This window comes from Betta splendens, chromosome 21 (assembly GCF_900634795.4).
Source record: "Betta splendens chromosome 21, fBetSpl5.4, whole genome shotgun sequence".
NCBI lineage: Eukaryota > Metazoa > Chordata > Actinopteri > Anabantiformes > Osphronemidae > Betta > Betta splendens.
Genome location: NC_040899.1, coordinates 10,900,782 through 10,925,998, shown reverse-complemented (window position 1 = coordinate 10,925,998; position 25,217 = coordinate 10,900,782). Strand labels below are relative to the sequence as shown.

General features: G+C 43.4%; 3 protein-coding genes across 12 annotated transcripts in view; 2 read left to right on the top strand and 1 right to left on the bottom strand.

The window, feature by feature from the left end:
* map2 (microtubule-associated protein 2) overlaps nucleotides 1–2,342 on the top strand; it is a 45,256-nt gene extending 42,914 nt beyond the window's left edge. For all 10 annotated transcript variants that reach the window (XM_055504853.1, XM_055504851.1, XM_055504852.1 and 7 more), the window contains one exon: nucleotides 470–2,342. In XM_055504853.1, the coding sequence (XP_055360828.1) occupies nucleotides 470–691 (222 nt within the window). In that variant the 3' untranslated portion in view covers nucleotides 692–2,342. The remainder of the gene's footprint in view (nucleotides 1–469) is intronic.
* Nucleotides 2,343–2,551: 209 nt separating this feature from the next.
* On the bottom strand, nucleotides 2,552–6,593 carry myl1 (myosin, light chain 1, alkali; skeletal, fast). The gene is made up of 6 exons (XM_029137922.3): nucleotides 6,362–6,593; nucleotides 5,587–5,614; nucleotides 4,365–4,508; nucleotides 3,359–3,532; nucleotides 3,202–3,279; nucleotides 2,552–3,091 (listed from the first exon to the last, which is right to left on the bottom strand). Exons 1-6 carry the CDS (start codon nucleotides 6,485–6,487, stop codon nucleotides 3,063–3,065), a joined length of 579 nt encoding a protein of 192 aa, XP_028993755.1. The 5' UTR covers nucleotides 6,488–6,593; the 3' UTR covers nucleotides 2,552–3,062.
* Nucleotides 6,594–13,229: 6,636 nt separating this feature from the next.
* The window catches only part of cps1 (carbamoyl-phosphate synthase 1, mitochondrial), a 30,477-nt gene continuing 18,489 nt past the window's right edge, over nucleotides 13,230–25,217 (top strand). The window contains exons 1-21 of the mRNA XM_029137320.3: nucleotides 13,230–13,534; nucleotides 14,549–14,658; nucleotides 15,002–15,146; nucleotides 15,824–15,913; nucleotides 16,003–16,059; nucleotides 16,138–16,230; nucleotides 16,329–16,418; nucleotides 16,987–17,115; nucleotides 17,951–18,057; nucleotides 18,237–18,378; nucleotides 18,576–18,653; nucleotides 19,295–19,393; nucleotides 19,651–19,746; nucleotides 19,828–20,017; nucleotides 20,161–20,318; nucleotides 20,781–20,909; nucleotides 21,446–21,590; nucleotides 21,965–22,175; nucleotides 22,688–22,886; nucleotides 22,982–23,158; nucleotides 24,376–24,494. Coding sequence (XP_028993153.1) covers nucleotides 13,409–13,534; nucleotides 14,549–14,658; nucleotides 15,002–15,146; nucleotides 15,824–15,913; nucleotides 16,003–16,059; nucleotides 16,138–16,230; nucleotides 16,329–16,418; nucleotides 16,987–17,115; nucleotides 17,951–18,057; nucleotides 18,237–18,378; nucleotides 18,576–18,653; nucleotides 19,295–19,393; nucleotides 19,651–19,746; nucleotides 19,828–20,017; nucleotides 20,161–20,318; nucleotides 20,781–20,909; nucleotides 21,446–21,590; nucleotides 21,965–22,175; nucleotides 22,688–22,886; nucleotides 22,982–23,158; nucleotides 24,376–24,494 — 2,690 coding nt within the window. The 5' untranslated portion in view covers nucleotides 13,230–13,408. The remainder of the gene's footprint in view (nucleotides 13,535–14,548; nucleotides 14,659–15,001; nucleotides 15,147–15,823; nucleotides 15,914–16,002; nucleotides 16,060–16,137; nucleotides 16,231–16,328; nucleotides 16,419–16,986; nucleotides 17,116–17,950; nucleotides 18,058–18,236; nucleotides 18,379–18,575; nucleotides 18,654–19,294; nucleotides 19,394–19,650; nucleotides 19,747–19,827; nucleotides 20,018–20,160; nucleotides 20,319–20,780; nucleotides 20,910–21,445; nucleotides 21,591–21,964; nucleotides 22,176–22,687; nucleotides 22,887–22,981; nucleotides 23,159–24,375; nucleotides 24,495–25,217) is intronic.

The following is a 25,217-nucleotide window of genomic DNA, read 5'->3' as shown; positions in this document are numbered from 1 at the left end:
GTAGCTGCAGTCTATAGACAAACACACCGTGAATGTACAGTATTGCTATTTTTACTTTTCCTTAAATTGTTGGTTTACCTGTAAACAAAAATCAGATTAGACAGAGAAACATATTTGTCAATTAATCTTAATTGATAATCTTAATTGTATATATTGAAGCACTATATTAACATATGTTAATGTTTACAGCATAATACGCATGTTTTGCCAATAGGTCAATGTTTCAAAAACTTGCTGAATTCCTTTATCCAGTGACGCTAACAGTAAAGGTACAGTATTACCATTATCTATAAATCCTCTTAATAAATGTCAGCGTGGAATGATGCTAGATGAGCGTGTAGCAGTCAGGTCAGATGTTCAGGTTCATGTGAAATTACCATAATAATTTATAAGCTGCAGCTAAAAGAAGAGAATTATGTGTTTATACTCTTCTTTCGCTTCTCCTTTTAAAACCGCCTCTCTCAAACAGATTGAGAGCCACAGGCTCGCGTTTCGCGACGCCGCCAGGGCCCGCGTGGACCACGGCGCCGACATCGTGGTCCAGTCGCCGGGCCTGTCCGGCCTGGTGTCGCCCCCCCGCCAGCGGGAGAGCCACCTGTCGTCCTCCGGCAGCCTCAACGTGACGGAGTCGCCGCAGCTGGCGACGCTGGCCGAGGACGTCACCGCGGCGCTGGCCAAGCAGGGCTTGTGAACACTGGAGGTGCCGCTGCACCTGCTGCACCGCAGGCGTCCTCGCCCACATCCCTGCAGACTCTCCGCCCACTCCTGCCACCCTGAGGCCAGCCACAGCTCAGCCGCCACCTCTGAACATCTCCCCTGCCACAGCCACCTCTTAACCCTTAAGTAGAGACTCGTTTTAGGAGCTACTGTACTTTGGTCCTCTTTACTGTAAACCCCGATATGTGTTCTGGTTTGTTTCGTTGGCCTCTCTCTCTTTGGATGATGTTGCATAGAATAGTTCAGTCTTAGCACTGGTCCTAGATAATATTAAGTGTGCGACAGCCAAGTATTGGCTTGACTGGCCCAGGATCAGTGGTTTGTCAGTGCGACTAATGTGGCCAACACACCATGCAGCACGTATTGTTCTCGCCCAGTAAACGTGCATGGACACCAAATCCCTTAACAAACCAAGCATCCTTACTCTAAGTCATTCTTCTCACCCAACATATATAGTATATTTAACAAATATATATAGAAACATGTAGAAGATTACAAGTTCTTTGCCATCGACATGTCCTCAAAACATTTTAACAGGAAGTGAAGTTATGGCTACAAAATATACCTGTAAAGTTGCATTATTGCAAAAACTAGGTCATGTTATCACGAGCATGTACTGAATCAAATATCAAAAGAGGCTATTTTGTAATTTCAAAATGATTTTAGTAAGTTATTTCCTCAATTGTTGGATTAAGATTGAACCAGTTCATGTTTTGTAGTTATTAGTTGTTTACACTGTAATGCTTGGTGACAATGTCAGACAGCTGTTAGGTGTTGCAAAGGAAAACATCTCAGTCCTGTTGAAGAGCATCACACACACAATACTGGTAAAAAGAAACAGCTGAGAAGCTCTTGATACGTAAACACAATGATAAACGACGGCGTTCATTCCACAAACCTCTTCGTAAAAAAAGGAAAATTAGAATGTTGTTTTTCTGCACGTGGCTGCAGAAAACCCACAAATCACAGCTCCAGACATCTATTCCTCATCAGGCTGATGTGGCGCCCGTCACGAGCGCCTGTCGTCTGAGCCACACGGGAAAACGCTACAGTTTGAGATGTCAGATTTAGAAGTGTGTGTGTGTGTGTGTGTGTGTGTGTGTGTGTGTGTGTGTGTGTGTGTGTGTGTGTGTGTGTGTGTGTGTGTGTGTGTGTGTGTGTGTGTGTGTGGTGCTGATGCAGATTCCGGTGCACTTCACCACAGATGCTACTGTATGTGGATGTTTTCCTGCAATGTGTGGAGACGGAAGATGGGATAAAAATAAGTTTTTGAAAAATCCTTTAAAAAAGACGCTTGGTGAAGAAAATCAAACTGACCGCGAGGCGCCTCGATCACCTGTGAATGTCTGCTCGGAACGTGTCGGGGGGTTTATCTGCTTTATTTTTCAGACGTCACCTGTGGTATATCCTGCCTCTCGCCTAATTACTGCCCTCAACTGCAACTGTTTGTTTGCTTCGGTGTTTTCGGCATCCCCCATCTCCGTGTGCCCCTTCCCCGCCACCTGCTCCACCCTGCAGCAACTGTAAATGTATTTAAAAGGTCAAGTAGATGTGCGCAGTTTTTCTCTTGTTGATATGACTCCAAGTAAACTAATTAATGACAATAAAAAAAGGATGAAAACTGATACTGGACCTTTGTCCTTTTTAAAAAAGAAAGAGAATTGAACCTGAGACTGTGTTTGTGAGGTCAATATGCTGCTTATCTTTGCTTAGTTTATCTTAGCTTATCTTAGCATAATAAATTATATAAATTAGCCGTTAGCTGTATTTTCATATATAACCTTTAATGGAGTTCTGGCTGAATTATACATCAAATGAACTGAGAGGATTAAAATGGGAGTTTGTGAAAAGTTTATTGTGAAATGGCAGAGGATACAATAAGTTAAGACTTGGGGATGGGTTGGGAGAAGAGTGGATTCTTTTAATGATGGCCGGTCCGGGGCCAAACCAGTCACTTTACTGGCAGGAACTAGACAGCCAGTCAGGCAGTAAAGTGAGAGGAGGGGATGGTCCTTATTATCCTACCTTCCCCTCCATCACTGTTCCACTGGGGAAAACCAAAAAAAACCCCACTGAGACAAGGGGACATGGGAATAGATGAGAAAGGAAGACTCTTGTGGGGAATCTGGATGGGCGTCCTGAGGAGCGAGCGGGAGGAGGAGAGGAGGGAAGCACCAGTTGGACATAAGAGAAAAAAATCAAAAAACTAACAAAGGTCTCAGGAAATGACATCTCATAGTCCTTTGTTCCTCCTGCTTCCAAGTGGTACGAGAAGCAGCGAGTGGATGTCGTGACGCCATGGGGTCTGCACATATCCGATGCTCACCACCGCTGTGGCAGGGTCCTTACACAGACATGATGTGCTTGACAAAGGCTGCAGACGGGGACCGGGGGAGGAGAGGGAAAAGGAGCCAGTGACTTACAAGGCACTTAAAGGTTTGTTTGGTTTAAAAGTTCAAAAGGCTAATGTGATTTTCCTCTCACCTTCATAGTTGATGCAGCCGTTCTCGTCCTCCTGTCCGGCCATGAGGCAATCGATCTCAGCCTCGGTCATCTTCTCTCCTGTAGGGGAGGGCAAACCACAGCCGGTGTTAATAGCACACACCTGTGTGCAGGAGGAGGAGGGGGGGCTTCGACTCACCCAGTGTTGACAGAACGATGCGCAGCTCAGCGCCCATCACTGTGCCGTTGCCCTCCTTGTCGAAGACGCGCAGACCCTCAACATAGTCCTCGTAGCCGGCCTTGTTTGGGCTGTTGATGATGGTCTGGAGCATGGGCAGGAATCCCTCAAACTCTACTCTCTTGTTGGCCATGTCTGCGGCAGGGGAGACGGAAATCACCCAGGGGTGGACACAAGCAAAAAAAAATCCTATCTCACTACAGGGCTACTTCAGACGGACACTTAGCGGCGGCCCTCTGATCTCCATGGTGCCACGGTGCAGTGGGATGTGGATGATTAATGGCTCTCAAGAGTCATTAAGCATCATTTTGGTGAAAGGCTGCAGAGGCTCATAAATGCCTCTCCGTGGCTTCACTGAAAGCATCTGTGATTACAAACTTAAGACATTTTACTACATTAGACTGAACCTTCAGTGGAAGAAAAGAGGTGCTGCACTGCCCTCTGCAGGCGGAAGGGTTAATAGCTATGAGTTCCCTCCATAGATTATAAACTGGTGTAACCCCCCCCTCCCTGCACCAGTGATGCTGCAGTGCACAGTGCATATAGATCAGTGTATTACAGCATGTACGGCCGCCCGCTACAACCACTAGCTGGCAGCGCAGACGAGCCCTGTATCCTGTTAACTCCAACTCAATACACGGCGGTTCATTCAGCGGCGGAGATTTTGCTCCGACTGCAGATTTGGACACACTTTTGAGAAGCAGATCAATTTCAGAGTTAACATAAATTAGGTTCGTTTGATAGAATTTCACTGATGTCAGTCAAAACCTCGACAGACATCGTTGCCATGGTGATATCAATTGAAAATCAGACGAGGCTGGACTATACTGCATCAGCAATAGTCTGCTGCAGCCTTTCATCCCCAAAGTATTTGCACACATTAAGACATTACACATTAATTACAGCATCAAAGATCATTTGGGACCTAATATACTGATATACACAAACACACAGACAGAGCTCTCACCGTCAGCGGTGGGGTTTCCCAGGATTTTGGTTACCTCCTTGTTGGTGGGGTTCTGTCCCAGAGCGCGCATAATGTCAGCGATCTGGTTGTAAGCCACCTTGTTGTCACCCACCCTGTCGAACAGGCCGAAGGCCTCCCTGTAGTCTGCGGATCGGAAGGAAAGGATGATGTCATCGCCGTAACAAATCCAATAATTATATGTATTTATTATAAGAAATAAATAAGTCATTTTAAATTGAGCTTAGAGCTCCTTAGAGCTAATTTACACACTTATCAACCCTTCATGCTTCTGTTAGTATAGTAATAATTTGCATATTCCATAATTACCTCTACATATCTCTAGTGTGTTGCGTGTTTTATGCGTTTTAGTCAGTGTTTAAGTGGCAGCTGTGAGTGTTGCACAGCTGCCAGCAGGTGAAGGCAGCTCCTCTCCAGAGCGAGAGCGGAGACAAGGGACGCGACGTGGCTGCAGGTTGTGGTATTAAAGTCTGAAAGGACCCCTGTCAAGCTCCATCTCCCCTCATAGTATTTCAAATGCAGCTGTCTCCTTCTCTCTCTCTCTCTCTCTCTCTCTCTCAGGCAGTGGGTTCTTTTAAAAGACCACCTTGGAATTGATAAACATAGCTGAGAATATGAGCCCCCTCCTTTAAAAGGCAAGGCCCTCTGTGGGGGAGCTGGCTAGATGCAGGGAATGCTGACTGCGGTGTAACACACGCGTCTGCCAGACAACAGGTTCTTTCTGGCGGTGGCTAATCCCGGGTCACGGGGGACCCGGATCGCGCAGGTGGTTCTTTCTATCAAGCATCATGCCACTATCCTTCTATACCGTCCTGCTGTAATCCCCGATATGAGCAGCTGCATCTTGTAGCTCATTTCTTCACACATTCTTTCATATCATTGACATAGTGACGCGGCCTCATCAAAGCCAGAAAACAATGGGTTGCCCTTTGCTGCGCTGTCCTTGAATCATCCGTCCAGCAATGGTTTAGATCTAATATAATCAGCTGCTGCTTTAAAGATCCAACATGTCAATTAGGTTTGCTCTATGCTGTGATTGCATGCGTTCAAAATGTTCTTTATGTAGCAGTTAGCGCATTATAAACCCCACAAATATGACAATGCAGTATGTGGCGTAGCCTTTATATTATATGTGATGTTATGTGATATGTTGAAGGGGAACTGAGTGTTCTGAGCTGCAGGATGTCGTGTCAGGTTGACGTACCTTCAATCTGGTCTGCACTGAATTCCACCTACAAGCCGACACAAAGCAGCCGTGTCAGTGATAAAGTACAAGGACGCATGAAATGAGCAGCAATCGACAACGCGCCCACTTTGATTCAGCATATCCAGGCTCTCAGCGCTAATCAATCCAGTTTTACCTGGGATTAATCGCTGATAAAATTAGCATTGCGTGTTGGCACCTGATTGAGATCCATCTTTAGCTACATTAACATGTCCACATTTGGTGTCACGCTGCATTACCTAACACATTGGTCACACTGTGTGGGTCCAATCCAGAGACCCAGGGGGTGGGCTCAGCATGGTGAGCTATCCATGGTTCTAGTCACCCTCCTCAGTCGGCTTCTGCTCTTTGTAACTAAGAGGTTTCCTTCATACTGCTCATTTACATATTCATGTGAATTTTTATAATGAATGATGAATTGATGGGCTGTCTTACTATTGACCATCTCTACTATAATCTATTTCCTGAATCTGGTTAGATATGCTTCATCTGTACTATAACTGATCTCAGACCAGGGATCAATCAGTCCCATCATTCTTTTCTCATTCTTCTATTCATTCCGACTTTCCAAATGTTTAAAAGCGTTGCCTGGTGTCCTGAGATCCATCAAGATTCTTTCTACATGTTTGGGGAACCACTGTCATGCAACCTTTAAAAGTTCAAATCCCCGTCCACTCTTCCTGAGCATCCACCATCCTACCCCCACCCCCCCCCCCCCCATCGCGGACCACATCACGCTTCCACGTCATTGTACCTTGACGGCGGACAGGTCGATAGCAGGAGCCGCTGCTGGAGCGGGGGCAGGTTCGGGTGCCGCTGCGGGAGCCGGTGCGGGTTCGGCCTTCTTGGCGGGCGCCTTAGGGTCCTTCTTGGGTGCCATTTTAGATGATAGTAGAACTACTTTGGCCCTGAGGCAAAGACACTTCCCGGGTACGGTGACAACACAAGGAGTGCAGCACAAAGTGGAGGGAACTCGGAGCAAGAAATCAGCCTTTGGGCGTATATATATGAGGCTATTTTCCCTCCTGACCCCCGTCGACGCTCGTCCCGCGTAAGGATTGGATGGCGCACGGGAGGGTGTGTGCGCGGTGGGGGGGTTCTCTCTCTAAACATGGCTTATAGGGCTGCGTGTGTTTATTCACGTCTAATACCGCTAATCAAAAACGAAAACACTAGTCCACTCAGAGAGCTCGCGATTTCCTCTGGAGAACCTTTACGCACGGCGCCATTGCGCACAAGGTGCGTTTATTCCATACTACAATAATATAAAGGGTGTAGGGATTTGGCAACAAGAAACGTGAAACCGAGTTTACTGGCCGCAACATTCAACTGCGTCCGCAGACTTAAAGTAAATGGGACCACTGAAACCTGCACGTCACGCACGAAGCGTGAGTTGCTCAACCCTCCCCAGGAAACATCAGCCAGTGCCAGGTAGCAGATAATGTTTTGATTAATGGTCCGAAAGAAGACACTGACCGACATAAGACTTGGAGGAGTTCCTAGAAAAAAAGACGCTTACGATCATATGCCCTGAGTCATATGCGTAAAAGCGTAAAATATCAAAGTCTCATGTTTATAAGACGCATTTTGGTTTCACGTTAAATTAATGATTCAAGCGCATCACAACTCATCTATGACTCCAGTAAAAATGTATAAATGTAAATGTATAAAACTGTCCTGATGAGTTTATCTTTGTAGCTTTGACGCATTCTCATTCTCTCGCGAGATTCAGCTCATAAAGCTGTTGTGGCCACAGTTAATTTGTGACACTGGTGTGTTTTAAACCACCACTTGAACAGTGGGTGCAACCAAATATTAAGTAAAGTAAGTTAAACCTTAAGAACAGTTCATGTATTCATAGATTTTTTTTTATTTTATTTTTTATCTCACTTTGTCTTAGAACCTTTGATTTCGTGACAGAGGTGTGATGGTGGATGAATGGATTCTTGTGACTGGACTGAGGTCACCGTCTCACACTGTAGCTGTTGAACAGCCACATACATCATCTGCTTTAACCTTGCGTGCAACCATCACTTGTCCTCCAGCGGGTCGCTCGCCCCAAACACACACCTCCAGGTCATGTAAGAGCTTTTTGTCCAAGAAGGAGAGGTATGAAGTGCAGCATCAGATGACCTGATCACCACAGACACCTGGTCTGAATCCAGTGAAATGGTTTAGAATGAGAGAAGCAGCTGATAAGTTCTTTAACAGCTTAAATCTAAGACGGACTTATGGGAGTTTTCCTAAGTTTGCCTTTCAGCTAAAACCTTTGTTTCTTTGCAGTCACTCCCTGCTCTGTGTATTGTTGGAGCATTCTGTCACCCACTCTGGAAGACGTGACGCAAAAAGCACAGGAGATCTAGAGGAGCGCTCAGCTGCCGATGCCAGTAACTCAACCGAGGCAAAGAGTACGAAGTCTCTCTCCTTAATTCTTATCTATATCTGTCTCCCAGCGCCATTGGTTCAGCCCTGCCCCCACCGCCGTGACGAGGCCCGGTGACGAAGGATGTGCACGAATTCCTCCACCCCGCAGCCCCATCTACCCCCACTTGCTTTCACTGACCCCCGTCTCCACGAGCCTCCGTCCCTCAGCTGTCATCTGGCCTCACCCTCGCCACCTAACTGCATCTTCTGCGAGTGTGACTTCCTCGTAGTCCCTCCCCCTATAGAAACCCTGCTCCGGCCCTTGCACCTGTGTCCACTGTGAGTTGCGCTATAGGAGCTTAATGGCTTCAGCAGCAGTGTGAGATCTGGCTTTATAAGGATGTGATGAAAACCCATGTTGGGTGGAGGCCTGGAGAGAAGATGGAGTTCCTTTGGACTCTACTTCAACTTGCATGTAATCTCATATTATCCACTGCAGGGAGTTACACAAACCAGTATGAGTTCCCATCAGTGAGCTGAACGTGTTGCCAGGTCTCCTTAATTTAAATGTCATTGACAGTTTTTTTTTGACAAATAGCAAAAATGCGCATTCACATCATGACAATGCGGTGTGGACACAGAAATGCAGAAGCACAGCCGTACAGTGCTGTAAGTATTGAAGAGGTGGACTGACCAACCAAGTGACCAACTGACCGACATACTGTAGCAGCACTGGCATCCAGCTAACAGCCACCTAAAAACAGACTGTAGGTACTGTGAGATTATTACCACCTGGCTGTGCTTCCTCCTTTTTATGGTTCTCACAACCCAATACAGTAAGGTACTGTATGCGAAAAAGATCATTGAGTCAGTGTCTTTAATTCAATGCACAGTAAAATAAAATAGCCGATGGTTGTAACATTTTTTGAAGAAACTGAGCCGTTCAGCTGCATTGGCTCGTTTACATTTACACCTTGTGTTGCGGTTCCATCCAATTAATGCAAAGTGAATAGTTAGTCTGTCTACTTCTAAAAAATACAACATCTATAAATATCCTAGTTAGGACAAAGAGTGTTAATGACAGCTGTCAGAGCTATTGATATTTTACTTGACCTGTGTTCTTTCTTTAGCAGTCTGCTCTCCAGTTGGCCGACATGTGCTCTGAAAGCGTTACCTCTTCTCTTAATCAAACATATATTTTTTTTCTTTTAATGAAGTCATAGAAATTAATCTTAATTTTACTAGGGATTAATAATCATATTGATTGTTTATTGTTTAACAGGAATTCCCTAAAACAGCTCTCTTCTACAGAGGTTCAGACAATGCTGAAAAATACTTTGTAGGAAAGTGATGGTGTGGATTGATCAAAAACAACTTAATATAATCAAGATGGAACTTCGAAAAAAGACAGAAGCATTTTTAGATTGTGTGATTTATTATTATTATTATTATTATTATTATTATTGTTATTGTTATTGTTGTTGATGAATATTCTTTTGCAAACTGATGTCATTGGTGATTTCTTTTTACCTCCCACCCTCTGGCTTTGCCCTTGGGGAGAGTACAGGCTCTATAACTGTCCCCTCTCAGGAATGATGCCGCGATCTAAAGCTCTGATGCCTTCTCGTTGCATTGCATTACTCATATTTATACTATGTCTAACCTGGGTCTCCCTCACTCGCTACTTGTTACCAGAAACGGGACTAAAACACTAGCCCTGAAACTGTGAGCTGTGTAATTAAGATTCCAAGGAAACATGACAGGAAGGAATTGATTTTAAGCTGCAGCGCCTCTTGCTGTGGGAATGATTAATGAAATGTGGAGAACCTGAGCTTAAGGGGGGGGTCGTGTGATGAGTGAAGTGTGGTGCAAGATTCCAAAGATGGCCGAGGCTCCCAGGTCCCTGCGCCTCAGATGGCCTTTGGTGGGGTTACACCACAGAGGAGAACATGACAGGGAGCACTGCTGGACTTCCTTTGCCACAAAACACGCAAAAGAGGTCACCCAGTTAAGCACCTGTGATGACTAGAGAGTAGATTTTGGACCCTGGTCCATGTGCCCATCCCCTTTCCAAAGCCACAGTGCTTCCTTCCCTGCCCACCAACCATGCCCAAAGGAATGGGGCTGTAACTGAGCCTGGGGGGACAGATGGAGCCTATTTATAGTCCCCACAGAGAGGTGTGAAGTTTCTTGGGATCTCGAAGAGGGGGCCATGACTCCTTAAGGGGGCTGCATGCTTTCTTTCCTTCTCTAGTGCTCCCAAAAGCCCTCCACTGGCCACACAGGGATTAGATGGGGGCAGGCTAAACAAAGCTCCTCGCTTGGCCTTTTTTACTGGGTGCACTACCTCACCACAGAGGAAGGGAATCCAGCGCCAGCCAGAAGAGAAGGGCCTCCTTCTGATGTCTCGGCTTTTCTTTGATGCACTGGAGGCTGAAGCTGCTATCACAGCCAGGACAATCACACTGAATGCACGCACATGATGCCATCACCCAAAAGAAGCGCGGGGATGCTGCTGGTGGAGCTTCCTTTAACAGCACATACTGTAACAGGATATGGATGGAGGCAGAGGGCACTTCCGAAGATGATTATTATTTCAAATCAGACAGACTTTTTTCAATAACTTAATCCCAATGTCACAAGGTTATACAGTAATTTGTATTTTTCTCAGTTCAAATGTGATAATTCTGCTATATTTAAGGAACCACCTCCTAATATAATGCACTGCAGCAAAACTTCAGGTCCCGCCTCAATAATAAACATATACCTGTAGTAGAAATGTCACCTTTCTGAGAGCTTCAATTTTAGTATACATTACAAATACAATATGTAGAAGTGGAAATAAGGGAGGAGATGCTGTATTGGATTGAATTGTACTGAAGTGTTAAAACCTACTGTAATAGAGTGCACCAGCATCACAAGTCTGACTTCCCTAATTGGTCTTAAATGAAACACTTTACTCAATACTACAATACTAAACAATGCTATAACAATAACGTCCCGCCGTCAAATAACACACTGTAACACGCCCACTTCATCCAGTTGTGACCACTGAACAAACAGCATCTCAGATCTATGAGAGGAACCGTCTATTGAGGGCCAGGACAGTGCTTGGAAACCTGGCGCGGAGCCTGCGGGACTATTTGGGGCTTCTCCTAAGCTTGGTCACCATCTGTAACTCACACTTGAAACCGCAGACAATGTGGGGTGCCTCCATCGAGCACAGACGCTGGAGCTCATTAGGCCGCGCTCCAGCCAATCAGCGGAGGAATTCAGCTAATCACGGCCGCCCCCTCGTAATAAAGGGCCACGCAGAGCGCTGCTCGGGCGTCTCATGTTCCCCCCATCGTCACCTAGCAATTTCCCATTGTTTGCAGTTCTTTCATTATTGACAGCACGTAGCCAGAGATTTTGTTCCGTTCTAAAATTAGAGACAACAAAGAACATAAACCACTAATTTAAAATGAGAATATTCAAATGAGTCTCGTTTGACTGCTAAACGCAGCCTGCACATTTATAAATTTGAACTGTTGGAGACAATAGCGATATGTGTTTCCCCCAGTATTTATATTTCAGCTGCTCACGTCCAAAGTTAAAACTTTATATTTAATCAGTGTAAAACATTGCCTGTAATGATGCTAAACGTATTCTCTCTATTTATAAATGTTTGCACACTTAGTATGAAGCCCTTGTATTTTCAATAATAATTCCCTCGATTAACAGTCTTATAGGGCTTTTGTATGAAGGCTACTCTCAAGGACAGCTTTAAATAAAATGATTAATTACAGGGCATAGAGATGAGATGAGATGAGATGAGGCATCATGAACAAAGTGTACCGAGGTATCTGACAGTATTTGTCACTTCCCAAAGCCAAGACAAGAGACAGTGGGAGTCAGAACACATACAGTACTCTGATCAACCAAAATCACAGGAGATAATCTGAATCCACCAGATTAAGCACAAGGAGACGTTTGTTCCAAAAGCCGAATTAACTGCGTACTCTTCAGTGTCTGCAGGATCTGGGTATGTTCATAGTATGAGTGTTTACCTCCAGGATCAGGTTCACACCAGACAGGCAACCAGACATGCAGTACAGTTAAGACTAGTGAATAATGACAGTGTATGAGTGGAGAACAAATCATATTCAGAGAGCAGTCTGAGACACAGTTCAAGCAATCTGGTACTTTAATGCATCACAAAGCACAGAACATAAAGATCTGACTGTTTGCTGTGTCTTATCACCTACTGTATAAAGGCTCTTGGGACTTTTACTAGGCCGTGGCAGCAAACGCTCACCTCTGAGTGGCTCCTATAAGTCATGGAGCTGCACTGACACCGATGCCAAGTGTGACGCTGCAACACTGACTGCGAATCACCACTGGATGTCAGCAGTGCTCCACAAATTAGCAACCGGGCTGCAGCCTGCATGCATTTATACAACACATGCTATGATTTAACTTCACTCCATGAAGGACATTGCTTGTGTGACATACAGTCCTTTACCCCATCACAGTTTAAACTGAGGACGTGCAGATAGGATGGTTAAAAGTTACACAGGCAGTGCAGTGTATTGTAAGGCTGATGTCTGGAGTGTGGAGGGGTTTTTTCCTGCTCTGCACAGGTTCTATTACTCACCACCACTTTGTTCAGACTGCTGAACCCAGCAGAGTGGCAGTCAGGCAGCTTTCTCCACAGAGGACCGGTCTTGCAGAGATCAGCAAATACACACACCACTCTAATCCCACAACCATGAAGCCCGTCCACGGTCAGTTTGTCTTTTTTTTCCAGGCAACTGACCTTAAAGAAAAGGCTGTAAAGAGTTAGTTGCACAGAATGCAAGCTCACTGTAAGCAGGCGCTCGTTCCCAGTCGGAATACGTTCATGTTCTGTTCCTTTTCAGTGTGCTAAACTGGATGCTGTTTGTAAAATCAATAGTTCCCCCTGCAGACAGAGTTTAAAGTCTGCAGTCTGACTACAGCGTCATTGCAGGAAGATGGTTACAAAAACACAGCAAACACATTATTGTCTAATATAAAATGTATAGGAGCGCTCTTTGTCTCTGCAAAACGCCTCGGTCTGTAAAGAAACACTTAACGTTAGATGGAAAAAAAAAAACAGTTGAATGATGGAAAAAACCCAAACGAGTTATTCGGGAGAAACGATTGTAATTGGGGACCAATCGGAATGCGGTGCGCATCGTGCGGTGAGGAAAACAACGGCGAGGCGACCAATGGGCTGAGTGTCGCGAAGACACGAGGGGCAGCGCTATCCTCGTCAATTCATTTGTCTTTAACCAATTTGTCCAGCTAGTGGAACACGTGGGAAGCCACAAAACACCGCGATTGACCTAATTTTTTTTTTTTGCCCTAAATATTTATTCCGCAACTTCTCACCCACGTCCGCTCTACTTTCCCACAGGAGAAACTTTGCGCTAATATGACCAAAATCTTGCTAGCATGCAGCGTCGTACAGTCTCTGAGAGCAGGGAGTGTTGTTGGCAGAAGAGTTGGAAACACGTTGCCTTGGCTGAGATTTCAAGCTGCTAAACTCTTCAGCGTGAAGGTAAGAACGCGACTTGTGAGAAACACGTGTTGTTGCCAGCTGTGTGCGCGGTATACAAACTTTTGGAGGCGTTTGAACGCCACACGACAGCGTTTCCGCGCACTGGACTTGAGGCCGAATCCCACTAGGAAATGTGTAAAATCTGTGGTGGTCTTCAACGACAAACATTTACGAAGGCGTAAAAAGCTCGGCAGGAAAATTTCGCAATTCAGGACTTAGTATTGCTTCATTCGGCGTGCATGACACGCAACCACATTGTAGTTTAGTGTGTCATTTTACGTCTCTATACAAGTCTTGCGTTGGAAACGTGGCAGCAGGTTGCAGCGTGTTGAAACACAAAAGTAGCTGCAAAAGTTTAAATTGCACCAAAACAAAGTTTTTCCGCTCGCCCGTGGTTACACCGCATTAACTGTTGGTATTCAAGTGGAAAGCAATTTATAAATAGATTTTCTCTTTAATTGAACCGCGGTAAACAAACTGATTTAAAATGCACCGTCACACGTATAAAACGTGACTCGGCAAAAATATTAAACCAACTACCATTCTCCGTTTATATATAGTATAATGTGAAACTAGAGTGTGCATCACGTTAACATCATAGAGAGTTGCATCATTCTGGGTGACTGCAACATCTACCGCACCTTTAACGCCCACGCGCCAATGCACGTGGGTTATTAGCCCGGATCGAAAGGCGTATCAATACACTGGTGCAATATATGACGTCATTATTATTTATACAGTGGCTACAGAATTTTATCAGATTCTGTTAATTGCGTTGATAGTTAATTTCCAAATGCATATAAATGTGCACCTATGCGTCTAGTGACTATCCCTGACAGTTTTAACACAGGTATTGCCTTTACTCATTGACAACCACAGCCACTTTCAGCCGACAACAGACCTGTCTGTCTGAAATTTTCCATTCGGTCCAATCTAGCCTCATAAAAAGGTGATGTGTTGTTCGTGGGTGTGATATTTCTCTTCATATTCCTGCTCCTTTTTTTTAACACCCAGGCTCAGACAGCGCACCTGGTTTTGGAGGATGGCACCAGAATGAAAGGTTTTTCCTTTGGGCGCGATGTGTCTGTAGGTGGGGAACTCGTGTTTAACACCGGCCTGGTGGGGTAAGAAGCACACTGCGTTAAATGATGGACAGAATAATTCACACAAATAAGTACAGGCTGTTTTTTAGTAAAAGTGAACTATAAATATATCAATATATTTAAAATAAAGAGGTGTATAGTTACAGTTATTTGCATCCTTTTTACATGTCACTTTTATATGAATTACGGTACATTTTAACAACTCCTTGACTCCAGTCATGCACGTATTAAATTCACAGGTTGTCTTTTCATAAGTTCATAAGCTCAATTATTGATATGCTATGAATAAAAGAAGAGGCCTTAAAAATTGAATCTGCATTCTTCTCTACACGTCAGTAGTCGTCTTGCTGTTCCCCTGTTTTAGGTATCCTGAGGCCCTGACTGACCCGAGCTACAGAGGTCAGATTCTGACGCTGACCTACCCAATCGTGGGGAACTATGGGGTTCCAAACACCCAGGACCTGGATGAGCTGGGTCTGAGAAAACATGTGGAGTCAGAGCGCATCCAGGTGGGAAACCCGACTGCAGTTTGGCAGTTCTTAGGGTTTGAAAATACCTCAGTCGTGTGCTGCATTGGAAATTGACTTAGTGTCAGTATTGTCTTTGATGTTTTTAAACCCTGTGACATGTTGGGTTTAGGTTTTATTAATGTGCCTGTTAATTCTCTAATTATCTGATCATCATTCACACTGAGTATTTGCTTAAACTATTACTGGTCTTATCGCTGTAATCATAGATGCCATCAAATCAATACAAATGCAGGGCTGAAATCTTTGACATTTATTTGAGAAAAAAGTTTTCTGGTTATAGACAATAATGAATTACTGGGCCACACATTGACGCAGTATTGCATTTTTATTGTAAGGAGAAGCATCACAAGCTTTTTTCCCACACTTCAAAGGCACGTAGTCAGGTTAACTGGAGACTCACTCTGGGTGAGTGGTCATTTATCTGTCTGTGTGGCCCTGTGATGGACCGGTGAGCTGTTCAAGGTGATCCACGTCTCTTGCCCAAATGACAGCGGTGAGAGGCTCCAGCAAACCTGAGGGTCAGATGACAAGAGAGTGTAAAACGCCATCTGCAGCAGGGCTTCTTTAGAGGACTAAATGCAAAAGTAACATACAGTACCCAATACTGTATGTTGACATTGGTTTCTGAGGCCTAATATTTGACTTTGGGGCTTCAGGTATCGGGTCTACTGGTTCAAGACTACAGCCATGAGTACAGCCACTGGAACTCTGTCAAGTCTCTGGGTCAATGGCTACACGAGGAGAAGGTGAGGATTAAAATGACCACATACTGGACACGCTTATGTCAGGTTGAACAGGACTGCTAGTAAATGTATGGTTTTCCTTTTATCAAAAGGTTCCTGCGCTGTTTGGGGTGGACACCAGAATGCTGACCAAGATCATCAGAGATAAGGTACTGAACATACAGAGTAGACTTTTGATAAAGTCAAAGAGTAAAATAAAAGAAATCCCCATAATTCTCTTTGTTCAGGGCACAGTTTTGGGGAAGATTGAATTTGATGGACAGCCTATTGAGATATCAGACCCCAACCAGAGGAACCTTGTAGCAGAGGTGTCAACCAAGGTGATGCATATTATATTTACGTCACATTTTGGGAAATCTACACTCAAAACATGTTTTGGTTTGCTAACTTCTCACAGCTGTGTCTCCACATCTACTAGGAAACACAAGTCTTTGGAAAAGGAAACCCAATTAAAGTGGTGGCTGTTGATTGTGGCATTAAACACAACATTATTCGCCTGTTGGTTAAGGTGAGAATGAATCCATAGCATAAAAAGCTTTAGATTACCTTTCCTTAAACTGTAGAAATTTTACTGTAGAAACCTGTAGAAATTCCCCATCCTGTCACATGTTCTTTGCCACCAGACAAAAGATATGAGGTGCTAATGTTTGATCTAATGAGCTCCAGAATTGGCAAAACATTTTGGAACATTTACTTGAGAAAGTGTTCTCTTTTGTTTATGCTCTTGCTAATTGGTGTAATAGTGATCTGGGAACAGAAGCCTGCAGACTTGTGTTGCAAATGTATGTTTTGCTTGTTTATGAAACATTTCCTTGATTTGCCTTTTTAATTGGTCTGCTGGTCAGTGTTGCCTTAAATAAAGTCTCATTGGTCTACTTATTGATAATACTAGTAAATTGGAAATATACTGTACTAGATACAGTACGTTTTCTCCTTTTGTCTATAAAGTGTGATGATGTGTTTTTCTTGGTGCTAAAAATCTGGTTAATTATTCTCCCATTATAAATACACACATGTATAATACTACTACAAGACTTTATTTTATTTATTATTGTGCTGTGTATGTTTTTGTGCAGCGGGGTGCTGAGGTCCACCTTGTGCCATGGGACCAGGAATTGCTGAGCCTAGACTATGATGGCTTATTCATCTCTAATGGACCAGGAGACCCAGCTGTGGTCGAGACACTCATCCAGAATATCCGCAAGGTGGGACGTCTGTGTTTATCTGTATGCCATTTTTATAATTTGTATACATGTATACAGTACCTGTACATGTCAGATAATTACCATGGAAATGGTATATTACCGTAATTTCCAGACTAACACCCAAATTTAAGCAGCACCCATTAGATTTTAATTTAAAGAAAAAAAAAAAAAAAATATATATATATATATATATATATATATATATATATATATATATATAATACTATATATTTGAAAATACCTCAGTCGTGTGCTGCATTGGAAATTGACTTAGTGTCAGTATTGTCTTTGATGTTTTTAAACCCTGTGACATGTTGGGTTTAGGTTTTATTAATGTGCCTGTTAATTCTCTAATTATCTGATCATCATTCACACTGAGTATTTGCTTAAACTATTACTGGTCTTATCGCTGTAATCATAGATGCCATCAAATCAATACAAATGCAGGGCTGAAATCTTTGACATTTATTTGAGAAAAAAGTTTTCTGGTTATAGACAATAATGAATTACTGGGCCACACATTGACGCAGTATTGCATTTTTATTGTAAGGAGAAGCATCACAAGCTTTTTTCCCACACTTCAAAGGCACGTAGTCAGGTTAACTGGAGACTCACTCTGGGTGTCACTCACTCTGGGTGATATATATATATATATATATATATATATATATATATATATATATATATATATATATATATATATAAAAATATAATTTCATATGTAGGCTGCACCACCGGCCATGTTGTTGTTTAGAAAGAAAGATGATAGACAGAATGGTCTTTGTAACTTAATATGGTAAATATTTACAGTATGTGTTTACTTGATTGTGTGCAGGTGCTGGAAAGCGATCGAACCCAACCAGTGTTTGGGATCTGTATGGGAAACCAGATCACTGCTCTGGCTGCAGGAGCTAAGTCGTACAAACTGCCTATGGGCAACAGGTGAACTCTTAAATAGCTAAAGCGTAATTACATGAGTCAGGCCCCCTCATGAATATACATATGTGCATTGAGCTGTAATAGGGCGCTCGATGTGATAAAGTCTTTTTTTTTTTTTTATTGTTTTGTTTTACATGAAGAAATAACAAAACACTGTTTTATGCATATCTGTTGTTCGCCAGAGGCCAGAACCAGCCAGTGCTGAATGTGATGACGGGCCAGGCCTTCATTACAGCGCAGAACCACGGCTACGGCATAGACAGCGAGTCCCTGCCCCCCGGGTGGAGGCCGCTGTTCATCAATGCCAATGATGGCACCAATGAGGTTGGTTAATTTGATTCTGCCTGCTGCTTCGTTTTAAATGCAGTATTTTTTGATTAGTTATTTTTTTGGTGCAGCGACGTACTCTTGTTTACAAAGGTAACATTAGTAAGACGACCCTGGTTCTGGAATGTTGTAATATCACAGAAAACAACTGGCATTTCTTTTTGTGTCCTTATGTTAACTGTGCTTTTTTCCAGGGCATCATGCACAACACTAAGCCTGTTTTCACAGCCCAGTTCCACCCTGAGGCCAAAGGCGGTCCCACGGACACAGAGGTAATTAAACACTTTGATGGTGCTTCATAAAGGCACAAACGCTGTGCTATGAAGAAATCAGGTAAAGGTATATTCACAGGAAGGAAGGAAGGTTAAGCAAACGTTCTCCATTGAAACAACACTTGTAAAAACTGCAAAAGTTATGATTCATAAGGGTGATCGGCGTAAGGTAACAGAATTTAAATGTATAGAAAATAATTGATCATTAACGTCTAAATATCTGAAAACCAGTTCCTACTTCTCTGGCAGGAACAAGTGTAAAGATCAGGGATTTTACATTGAAAGCGTCTGTTGCTTTCCCCTCACAGTGTTTACTCTTCTGTGCTACAGGTTGTGTCTCCCACTTCCACAGATGAGTGGTGTTCAAGTAGCTAAGGCCCATTAAGACCTGCCCTTCACAAACATGTTTCTCTTCACAATCAGAAAGATGTTCAGTTTAGTATAAAATATACATATAAGGGAAAAAATAAGATATATTCTTGAAGTGTGGTGATAACATGCAAATGGAGACATGGAAAATTGACTCCAGTTTCATTAATATGCTGTTTGAGCACACTGTGTGTATATGCACTTAAATTATACTTAAAAAATGAACCGATTCTGCAATGTTGGTCATATTAGTATTTCATCTCTTCCTACAGTTTCTCTTTGATACCTTCATAGCCCTGATCAAGAAAGGAAAGGATGCCAACATAGTGTCAGTCATGCCCAAGAAACCCAGCAGCCGTCCCAGAGCCCAGGTAAAGTGTGTCACTCAGGTTCAGCAGGTTTACTTCCCACCTGAATTAATTTGCTTTTCAAAAGGTTTGAAGTGACTAAGCCTGTAGATAAGTGTTTGATGTACAGTACGGAAAAGGCCAGAATGCATAAAACCAATGCTTTTTACGAATGAGTAATTATACTGAAGAAGATAATTAATGTGTTTCTGCAGAGTCTCTGTTGTAATGTGTGTCCTGCTGTTAATCACCACGGCTATTGTCATTTTGTGGATATGCAGGTGTCTAAGGTGCTGGTCCTGGGTTCTGGTGGTCTGTCTATTGGTCAGGCTGGAGAGTTTGACTACTCCGGGTCTCAGGCCATCAAAGCCATGAAGGTAAGAGATGGCAAAACGGCCTGATCATGAAAGCTGAGGGTTGCCTGTCAAATGGCTGAGAAGGAGCACTGTGTGTGTTAGGAAGAAAATCTGAAGACGGTGCTGATGAACCCAAACATCGCGTCCGTTCAGACGAACGAGGTCGGCTCCAAACAGGCCGACTCTGTTTACTTCCTGCCCGTCACGCCTCAGTTCGTCACAGAAGTCATCAAGGCTGAGCGGCCGGATGGCATCCTGCTCTCCATGGGCGGACAGACAGCGCTCAACTGTGGTGAGACCTGCACTCGTTCTGTATATGGTGGTTCTGTGTGGTCCTTTTTTCAGTGGAGATGCTAACTGTAAGTGTGTGTGTGTGTGTGTGTGTGTCTAACTATACAATTGTATGTGAATTACTGTTTTTTTTTCGGCATTCAGGAGTAGAATTGTTCCAGCGTGGTGTCCTGGAAAAGTACGGGGTGAAGGTCCTGGGAACCCCAGTGGAATCAATCATGGCCACAGAAGACAGACAGCTTTTTGCTGACAAATTAATGGAAATCAATGAGAAGATTGCACCCAGTGTCGCTGTGGAGTCGGTAAGAGTCCAAGTCCAGGTTTGATAAGTCGTGTCAGCTGATGAGAGATGTTTTCTTTTCTGTTAAAAGCCTTTTAGTGATTTTGTTAACAAAGCTGAAAACTGTCAAGCACGGTGGAGGCACTGAGGGATTAGTACAGGAAGACGGGATATTGGACAAGTAGTCTAGAAGTGCAGTTTGCAACATCATGCTGTATTTGGACGGTGCTTGATTACAGGCTGTTGAAATAGAGAAGTGCCTGTAATGACAGTAAAACTCATGAGGTGTTTCAGGAAACATGGGATGAAATCTCTTGAGATCACTTCAGTAAATTGACGACTAGTGTGACACAATATAATTAGTTTTCATCATTGGCTTTGTTGTATTTTGTAGTTGATCCTTGTTTCATGTATGTTTTGTACACTTGGGAGTGGGTTATACATGTTAATTGTTTTGGTGAGTGTTGTTTTACTTGTCTTTGAGGTGTCTGATGCCCTGAAGGCAGCAGAAGAGATCGGCTACCCCGTGATGTTACGGTCGGCCTATGCGCTGGGAGGCCTCGGCTCCGGCCTGTGTGTCAACAAAGAGAAGTTAGAGGAAACTGCCCAAAAGGTTGGAGTCAGTAAAGCACTTACCATAACACTGTTTTTTGTTTTTTTTTACATTTGATCAATCATTACAAGTAAAACAGCATTTCATACATTTCCCCAGAGCTTTTCTGACAAAGTCATACACTGCGCCTTCACCCATCATGCAGCGCACTGCATTAACCCTCACAAAGATAAAAGCCTTGAAAATTGTTTGCTTTGAGATATGTTTCTTTGGTCATCTTCCAAGAAAAGTTGCTGTTGCTAAGCAACATTCTTTTGTGCTAGTCCACTAGCCAGCATTATGTCTAACAGCTCATTTGGTTCTAATCTGTAATTACAGACTGCAAAATGAACCGCCTGTACCAGACTGTTTGGTGGCTGCTTTTTTATGCCTTGTCTCTCTCCTTGAAGTATTTATTTCTTGTCTCATTGGTATATTTTAGTAGTGAGAGTTTTCCTTGCATTTATGCTAAATGTCCATTTAGCTGGTTTGTATCACTTGTCTTTTGTACAGAAGTATAAAATGAAAGCTTGCGTTCGTCACATTCTGCTCTCTAGGCTCTGGCAATGAGCAGTCAGATCTTAGTGGAGAAGTCTTTGATGGGCTGGAAGGAGGTGGAGTACGAGGTGGTGAGAGACGTGGCTGATAACTGTGTGACGGTCTGCAACATGGAGAACTTTGACCCACTAGGCATTCACACAGGTACCACATACCTTATGAAGGGCATTCCTATAGTACTACATGTGTATTTAGTACTGTGGTTTGTGCTGCTGCGTTTAGTATACATGTATTTATATTGATGAAAAAAAGTAAATATTGGTTTTTTTTCTTCTGCAGAAATAAGAAAACTATCTACAGTATATCAGTCATATACTTTATGCAATTATTGTGTTAATTAGATTTTGTTAAGATGTTTTTGCAGACTACAAGTGAAACCCACAACTGTCTTTGTTATAAATCCAAATAAGAAGAAGGCTCTTCTTTTTATATGTCGGATGCAGGCTTTTTTTTTTTTTTTTGGTATCTTGTCTTTCTTCTCCTGGTGTTGTTTAAAGCTGCTTCATCTTCTCCTTCAGGTGACTCAATAGTGGTGGCGCCGAGCCAGACGTTGTCCAACGAAGAATATCATATGCTCCGCGAGACGGCCATCAAAGTGGTTCGTCACCTGGGCATCGTAGGCGAATGCAACATCCAGTATGCCCTGCACCCGTCGTCTTTGGAGTACTGCATCATCGAGGTTAATGCCCGTCTCTCCAGAAGTTCAGCTCTGGCATCTAAAGCCACTGGGTAAGTGAATGTGTGTATACATAGAGAAAACTCTATAAAATATATCCTATTGGGTTCTCTCTGCTTCTCTGAGGGATCGTGAAATTTTAGTTGAAACGGTACTATATTTAACCTGACTGGCAGTTTGTTGTGTATTTATCCAGCCGTACGTGCAAGTTGCCACACTTTTAGGTCTGACACATTTCACTTTGTGCCACTTTGTGGTCTGGGAGACTTGCTTTGAACAGGTTCTTAGATAAAATATTAAACTGATTTTGCAGCATGAGTTGCTCAAATCAGTGAGTTGAAAGTCAGCAAGCTCGGGTTTGTTTATAACTTACAACCCTAATCTAAGAAAGTATATGTTGCTTGGTAGAGTTCAAGAGTTTTACAGTATTAAGATACTGAACCTCTCACGTTGCTTTTTCAATCAGGATCACCGCTGTTTACTGATAAATGCGCTTTTGTTGCGTAGTTGAAATGTTTCCCAACCAACGCTACTGTAGGGGATTTTAATCTCTCTACTCCTCCAGATACCCACTGGCATTTGTGGCTGCTAAGCTGGCTCTTGGAATCCCACTACCAGAGATCAAGAATGCTGTGTCAGAGAAGACCACCGCATGCTTCGAGCCCAGTCTAGACTACATCGTCACCAAGATCCCACGCTGGGACCTGGACCGCTTTCAGGGCATGTCGCGTGAAATAGGCAGTGCCATGAAGAGTGTTGGAGAGGTGGGGGAGAATTCGCAGATCAGCACTTGCCCAGTGACTCATTAAGTTTCTTTTTCCACTATCCTCTCATTGTTGTCTCCCTCCTCTGGGTTCAGGTGATGGCAGTGGGCCGGACCTTTGAGGAGAGTGTGCAGAAGGCCCTGAGGATGTGTCATCCATCAGTAGATGGCTTTGTGCCCCGGCTGCCACTCAAGAAAGCCTGGGCTGACACCCAGGACCTTCAAAAGGAGCTCGCCGTGCCCTCCAGCACCCGCATCTTCTCCCTCGCCAAGGTACACTAATCTTTTATAACGTTAATAATGAATAACACAGACTACAGTTTTCTCATTAAAAACACATTTTGAAGGAAATTATCATGAAAAAAACATGAAATGCAGGAAATGTGTCCCTGGCTGTCTGGTGCACCTAGCTGTGAATGCCTAATTGTTTGGAAAAGCTTGTCTTTAAAATTTTGATAGAGTTGAACAGATGCACAGTAGTAACTGCTGTATTTACTTTCTACCAGGCAGGTATTTGCATGTTTTCATCATAGAATTTACAAAATTAAAACATGTACCAGTCCAGCTTTTCAATACTCCTTTTAACAGCTGAGCATAGAATGAGGACATCTTCAGCCATAATGCTGGTGGTGGTCAGTGGTCACCCAGCATCACACTCTGCACCAACCAGCTTAATTTCAAAAGTTCTTCCTTTAAGGTGAACACGAGGGGGAGCATAAAAATAAACCCGGCATAGTCTTAAAACAGCCCGACCCCTCATAAACCGTAACTCGGACACAAGCTATGTCAAGTATCAAAGGTACCAGATAATGGAGGAAATTCAATAACATGTAGGTATTGAATATATTGCTGCTATTTTTGCAGCCGAGGTGCTTGATACTGAATAACAAACGTCCATCATCCTGCACCCTCATCCTTTTGTGCTGGGCCCAAACCCAGCCGTCCTTGGTTGAGTACACGCGCAAGCAGAAATTGTTTAACATTTCATAGAGGTCGAGCTGGAACCCTATTGTTAAATATTGAAATATTTAATCTCCAAGGGTGTTTTAATAAAACATGCCAGAGTCACACTTTCCGCTGAGCACCACAGTAATGAGTTGCCGCTTCTTCTGGCAGAGTAAGAGTCTTACAGATTCGACTGTAGAACGGTTTATCTTGACCTCTGCTATAGAAATAATAAAACCTATTATATAACCTTTGTCATGTTACAAACTGTTTTACTAAAAGGGCAATATTGGCAAAGTAATATAGTTCCTGCATCACGATTTGACTGAGTCCTTGAAGGAGTAATGGATAAATTAAAGTGACCAGTCATTTCTGACCAGTGACCTTTCCCCTAATAATCTGTAGCGTGACTCTGTCTATTGAAAAGCTGTCAAACCTCTGAGGTGTTTGCAGGTCTCCAACAGTGACTGAAGGCTGAACTTGATGGTAATGAGGAGCAGCGGTTCATCTGACTCCGGCTCTGCTTGTGCCCTTGTTCCCTCCAGGCTCTGCACAGTGGCGTGAGCGTCGATCAGATCCACCAGCTGACGGCCATCGATAAGTGGTTCCTCCACAAGCTCCGCAGGATAACGCAGCTGGAGCAGCACCTCGCGAACTACACGAGGTGACGCAGCCACAGTAGATGAAGCGCTTGTGTTGAAACCCCTGCTTTTCACACGTCCGTGAAAGATTCCTTTTAAAGCTTTTAGTTTCTCGCTAATTTGGTCCCACGCAGTTTGTCCAACAGTGAAGTGATGTTCCACCTGTTGTGTACCTTCGACAAATCGGCACCTTTTACTTTGAATGATCACAGTTTGAGTGTTTCTCTGTACATATTAAGAGATCAGAAAACAAAATGTGGGCGATTTCAAGGGGGTTAGTTATTTTTATTGCCCCTTTTACGTGGTTTCTGTCTGCGTCTTTGATGGCTGGAAATATCTCGTTGCCTTCCAAACACTGAGCTCCCACCTGCTCATCTATCATTGGTTTCATTCTCTTGCTTTGTGTTGATCGTTAAATGTTTCCGTCACAATCGGTTCCACGTCTTTGACACATTCCCTGGTTGTACCTTTCAGTAATTCTGCCCCAGATATTATTAGTGCGCATGTTCAGATTCCTGTAAACAGTTGTTGACAGCACAATTTCACTGCAGCCTTTGGATTTGTTCGGTTTAGACCTTTTTTTCTTTGAAAATGCTCCTCAGGTGTAATATAAAAAGACCAACAGCCGCTTTGGCACAGACAACAAATACAATATAGAGCATTTCACAGAGGTATTTGTGTAAATGTGTAGGCTGTGCTAGAAGATCTCAGAAAACCACTCCAGCTTGGAGTAAATGGCTGATGAA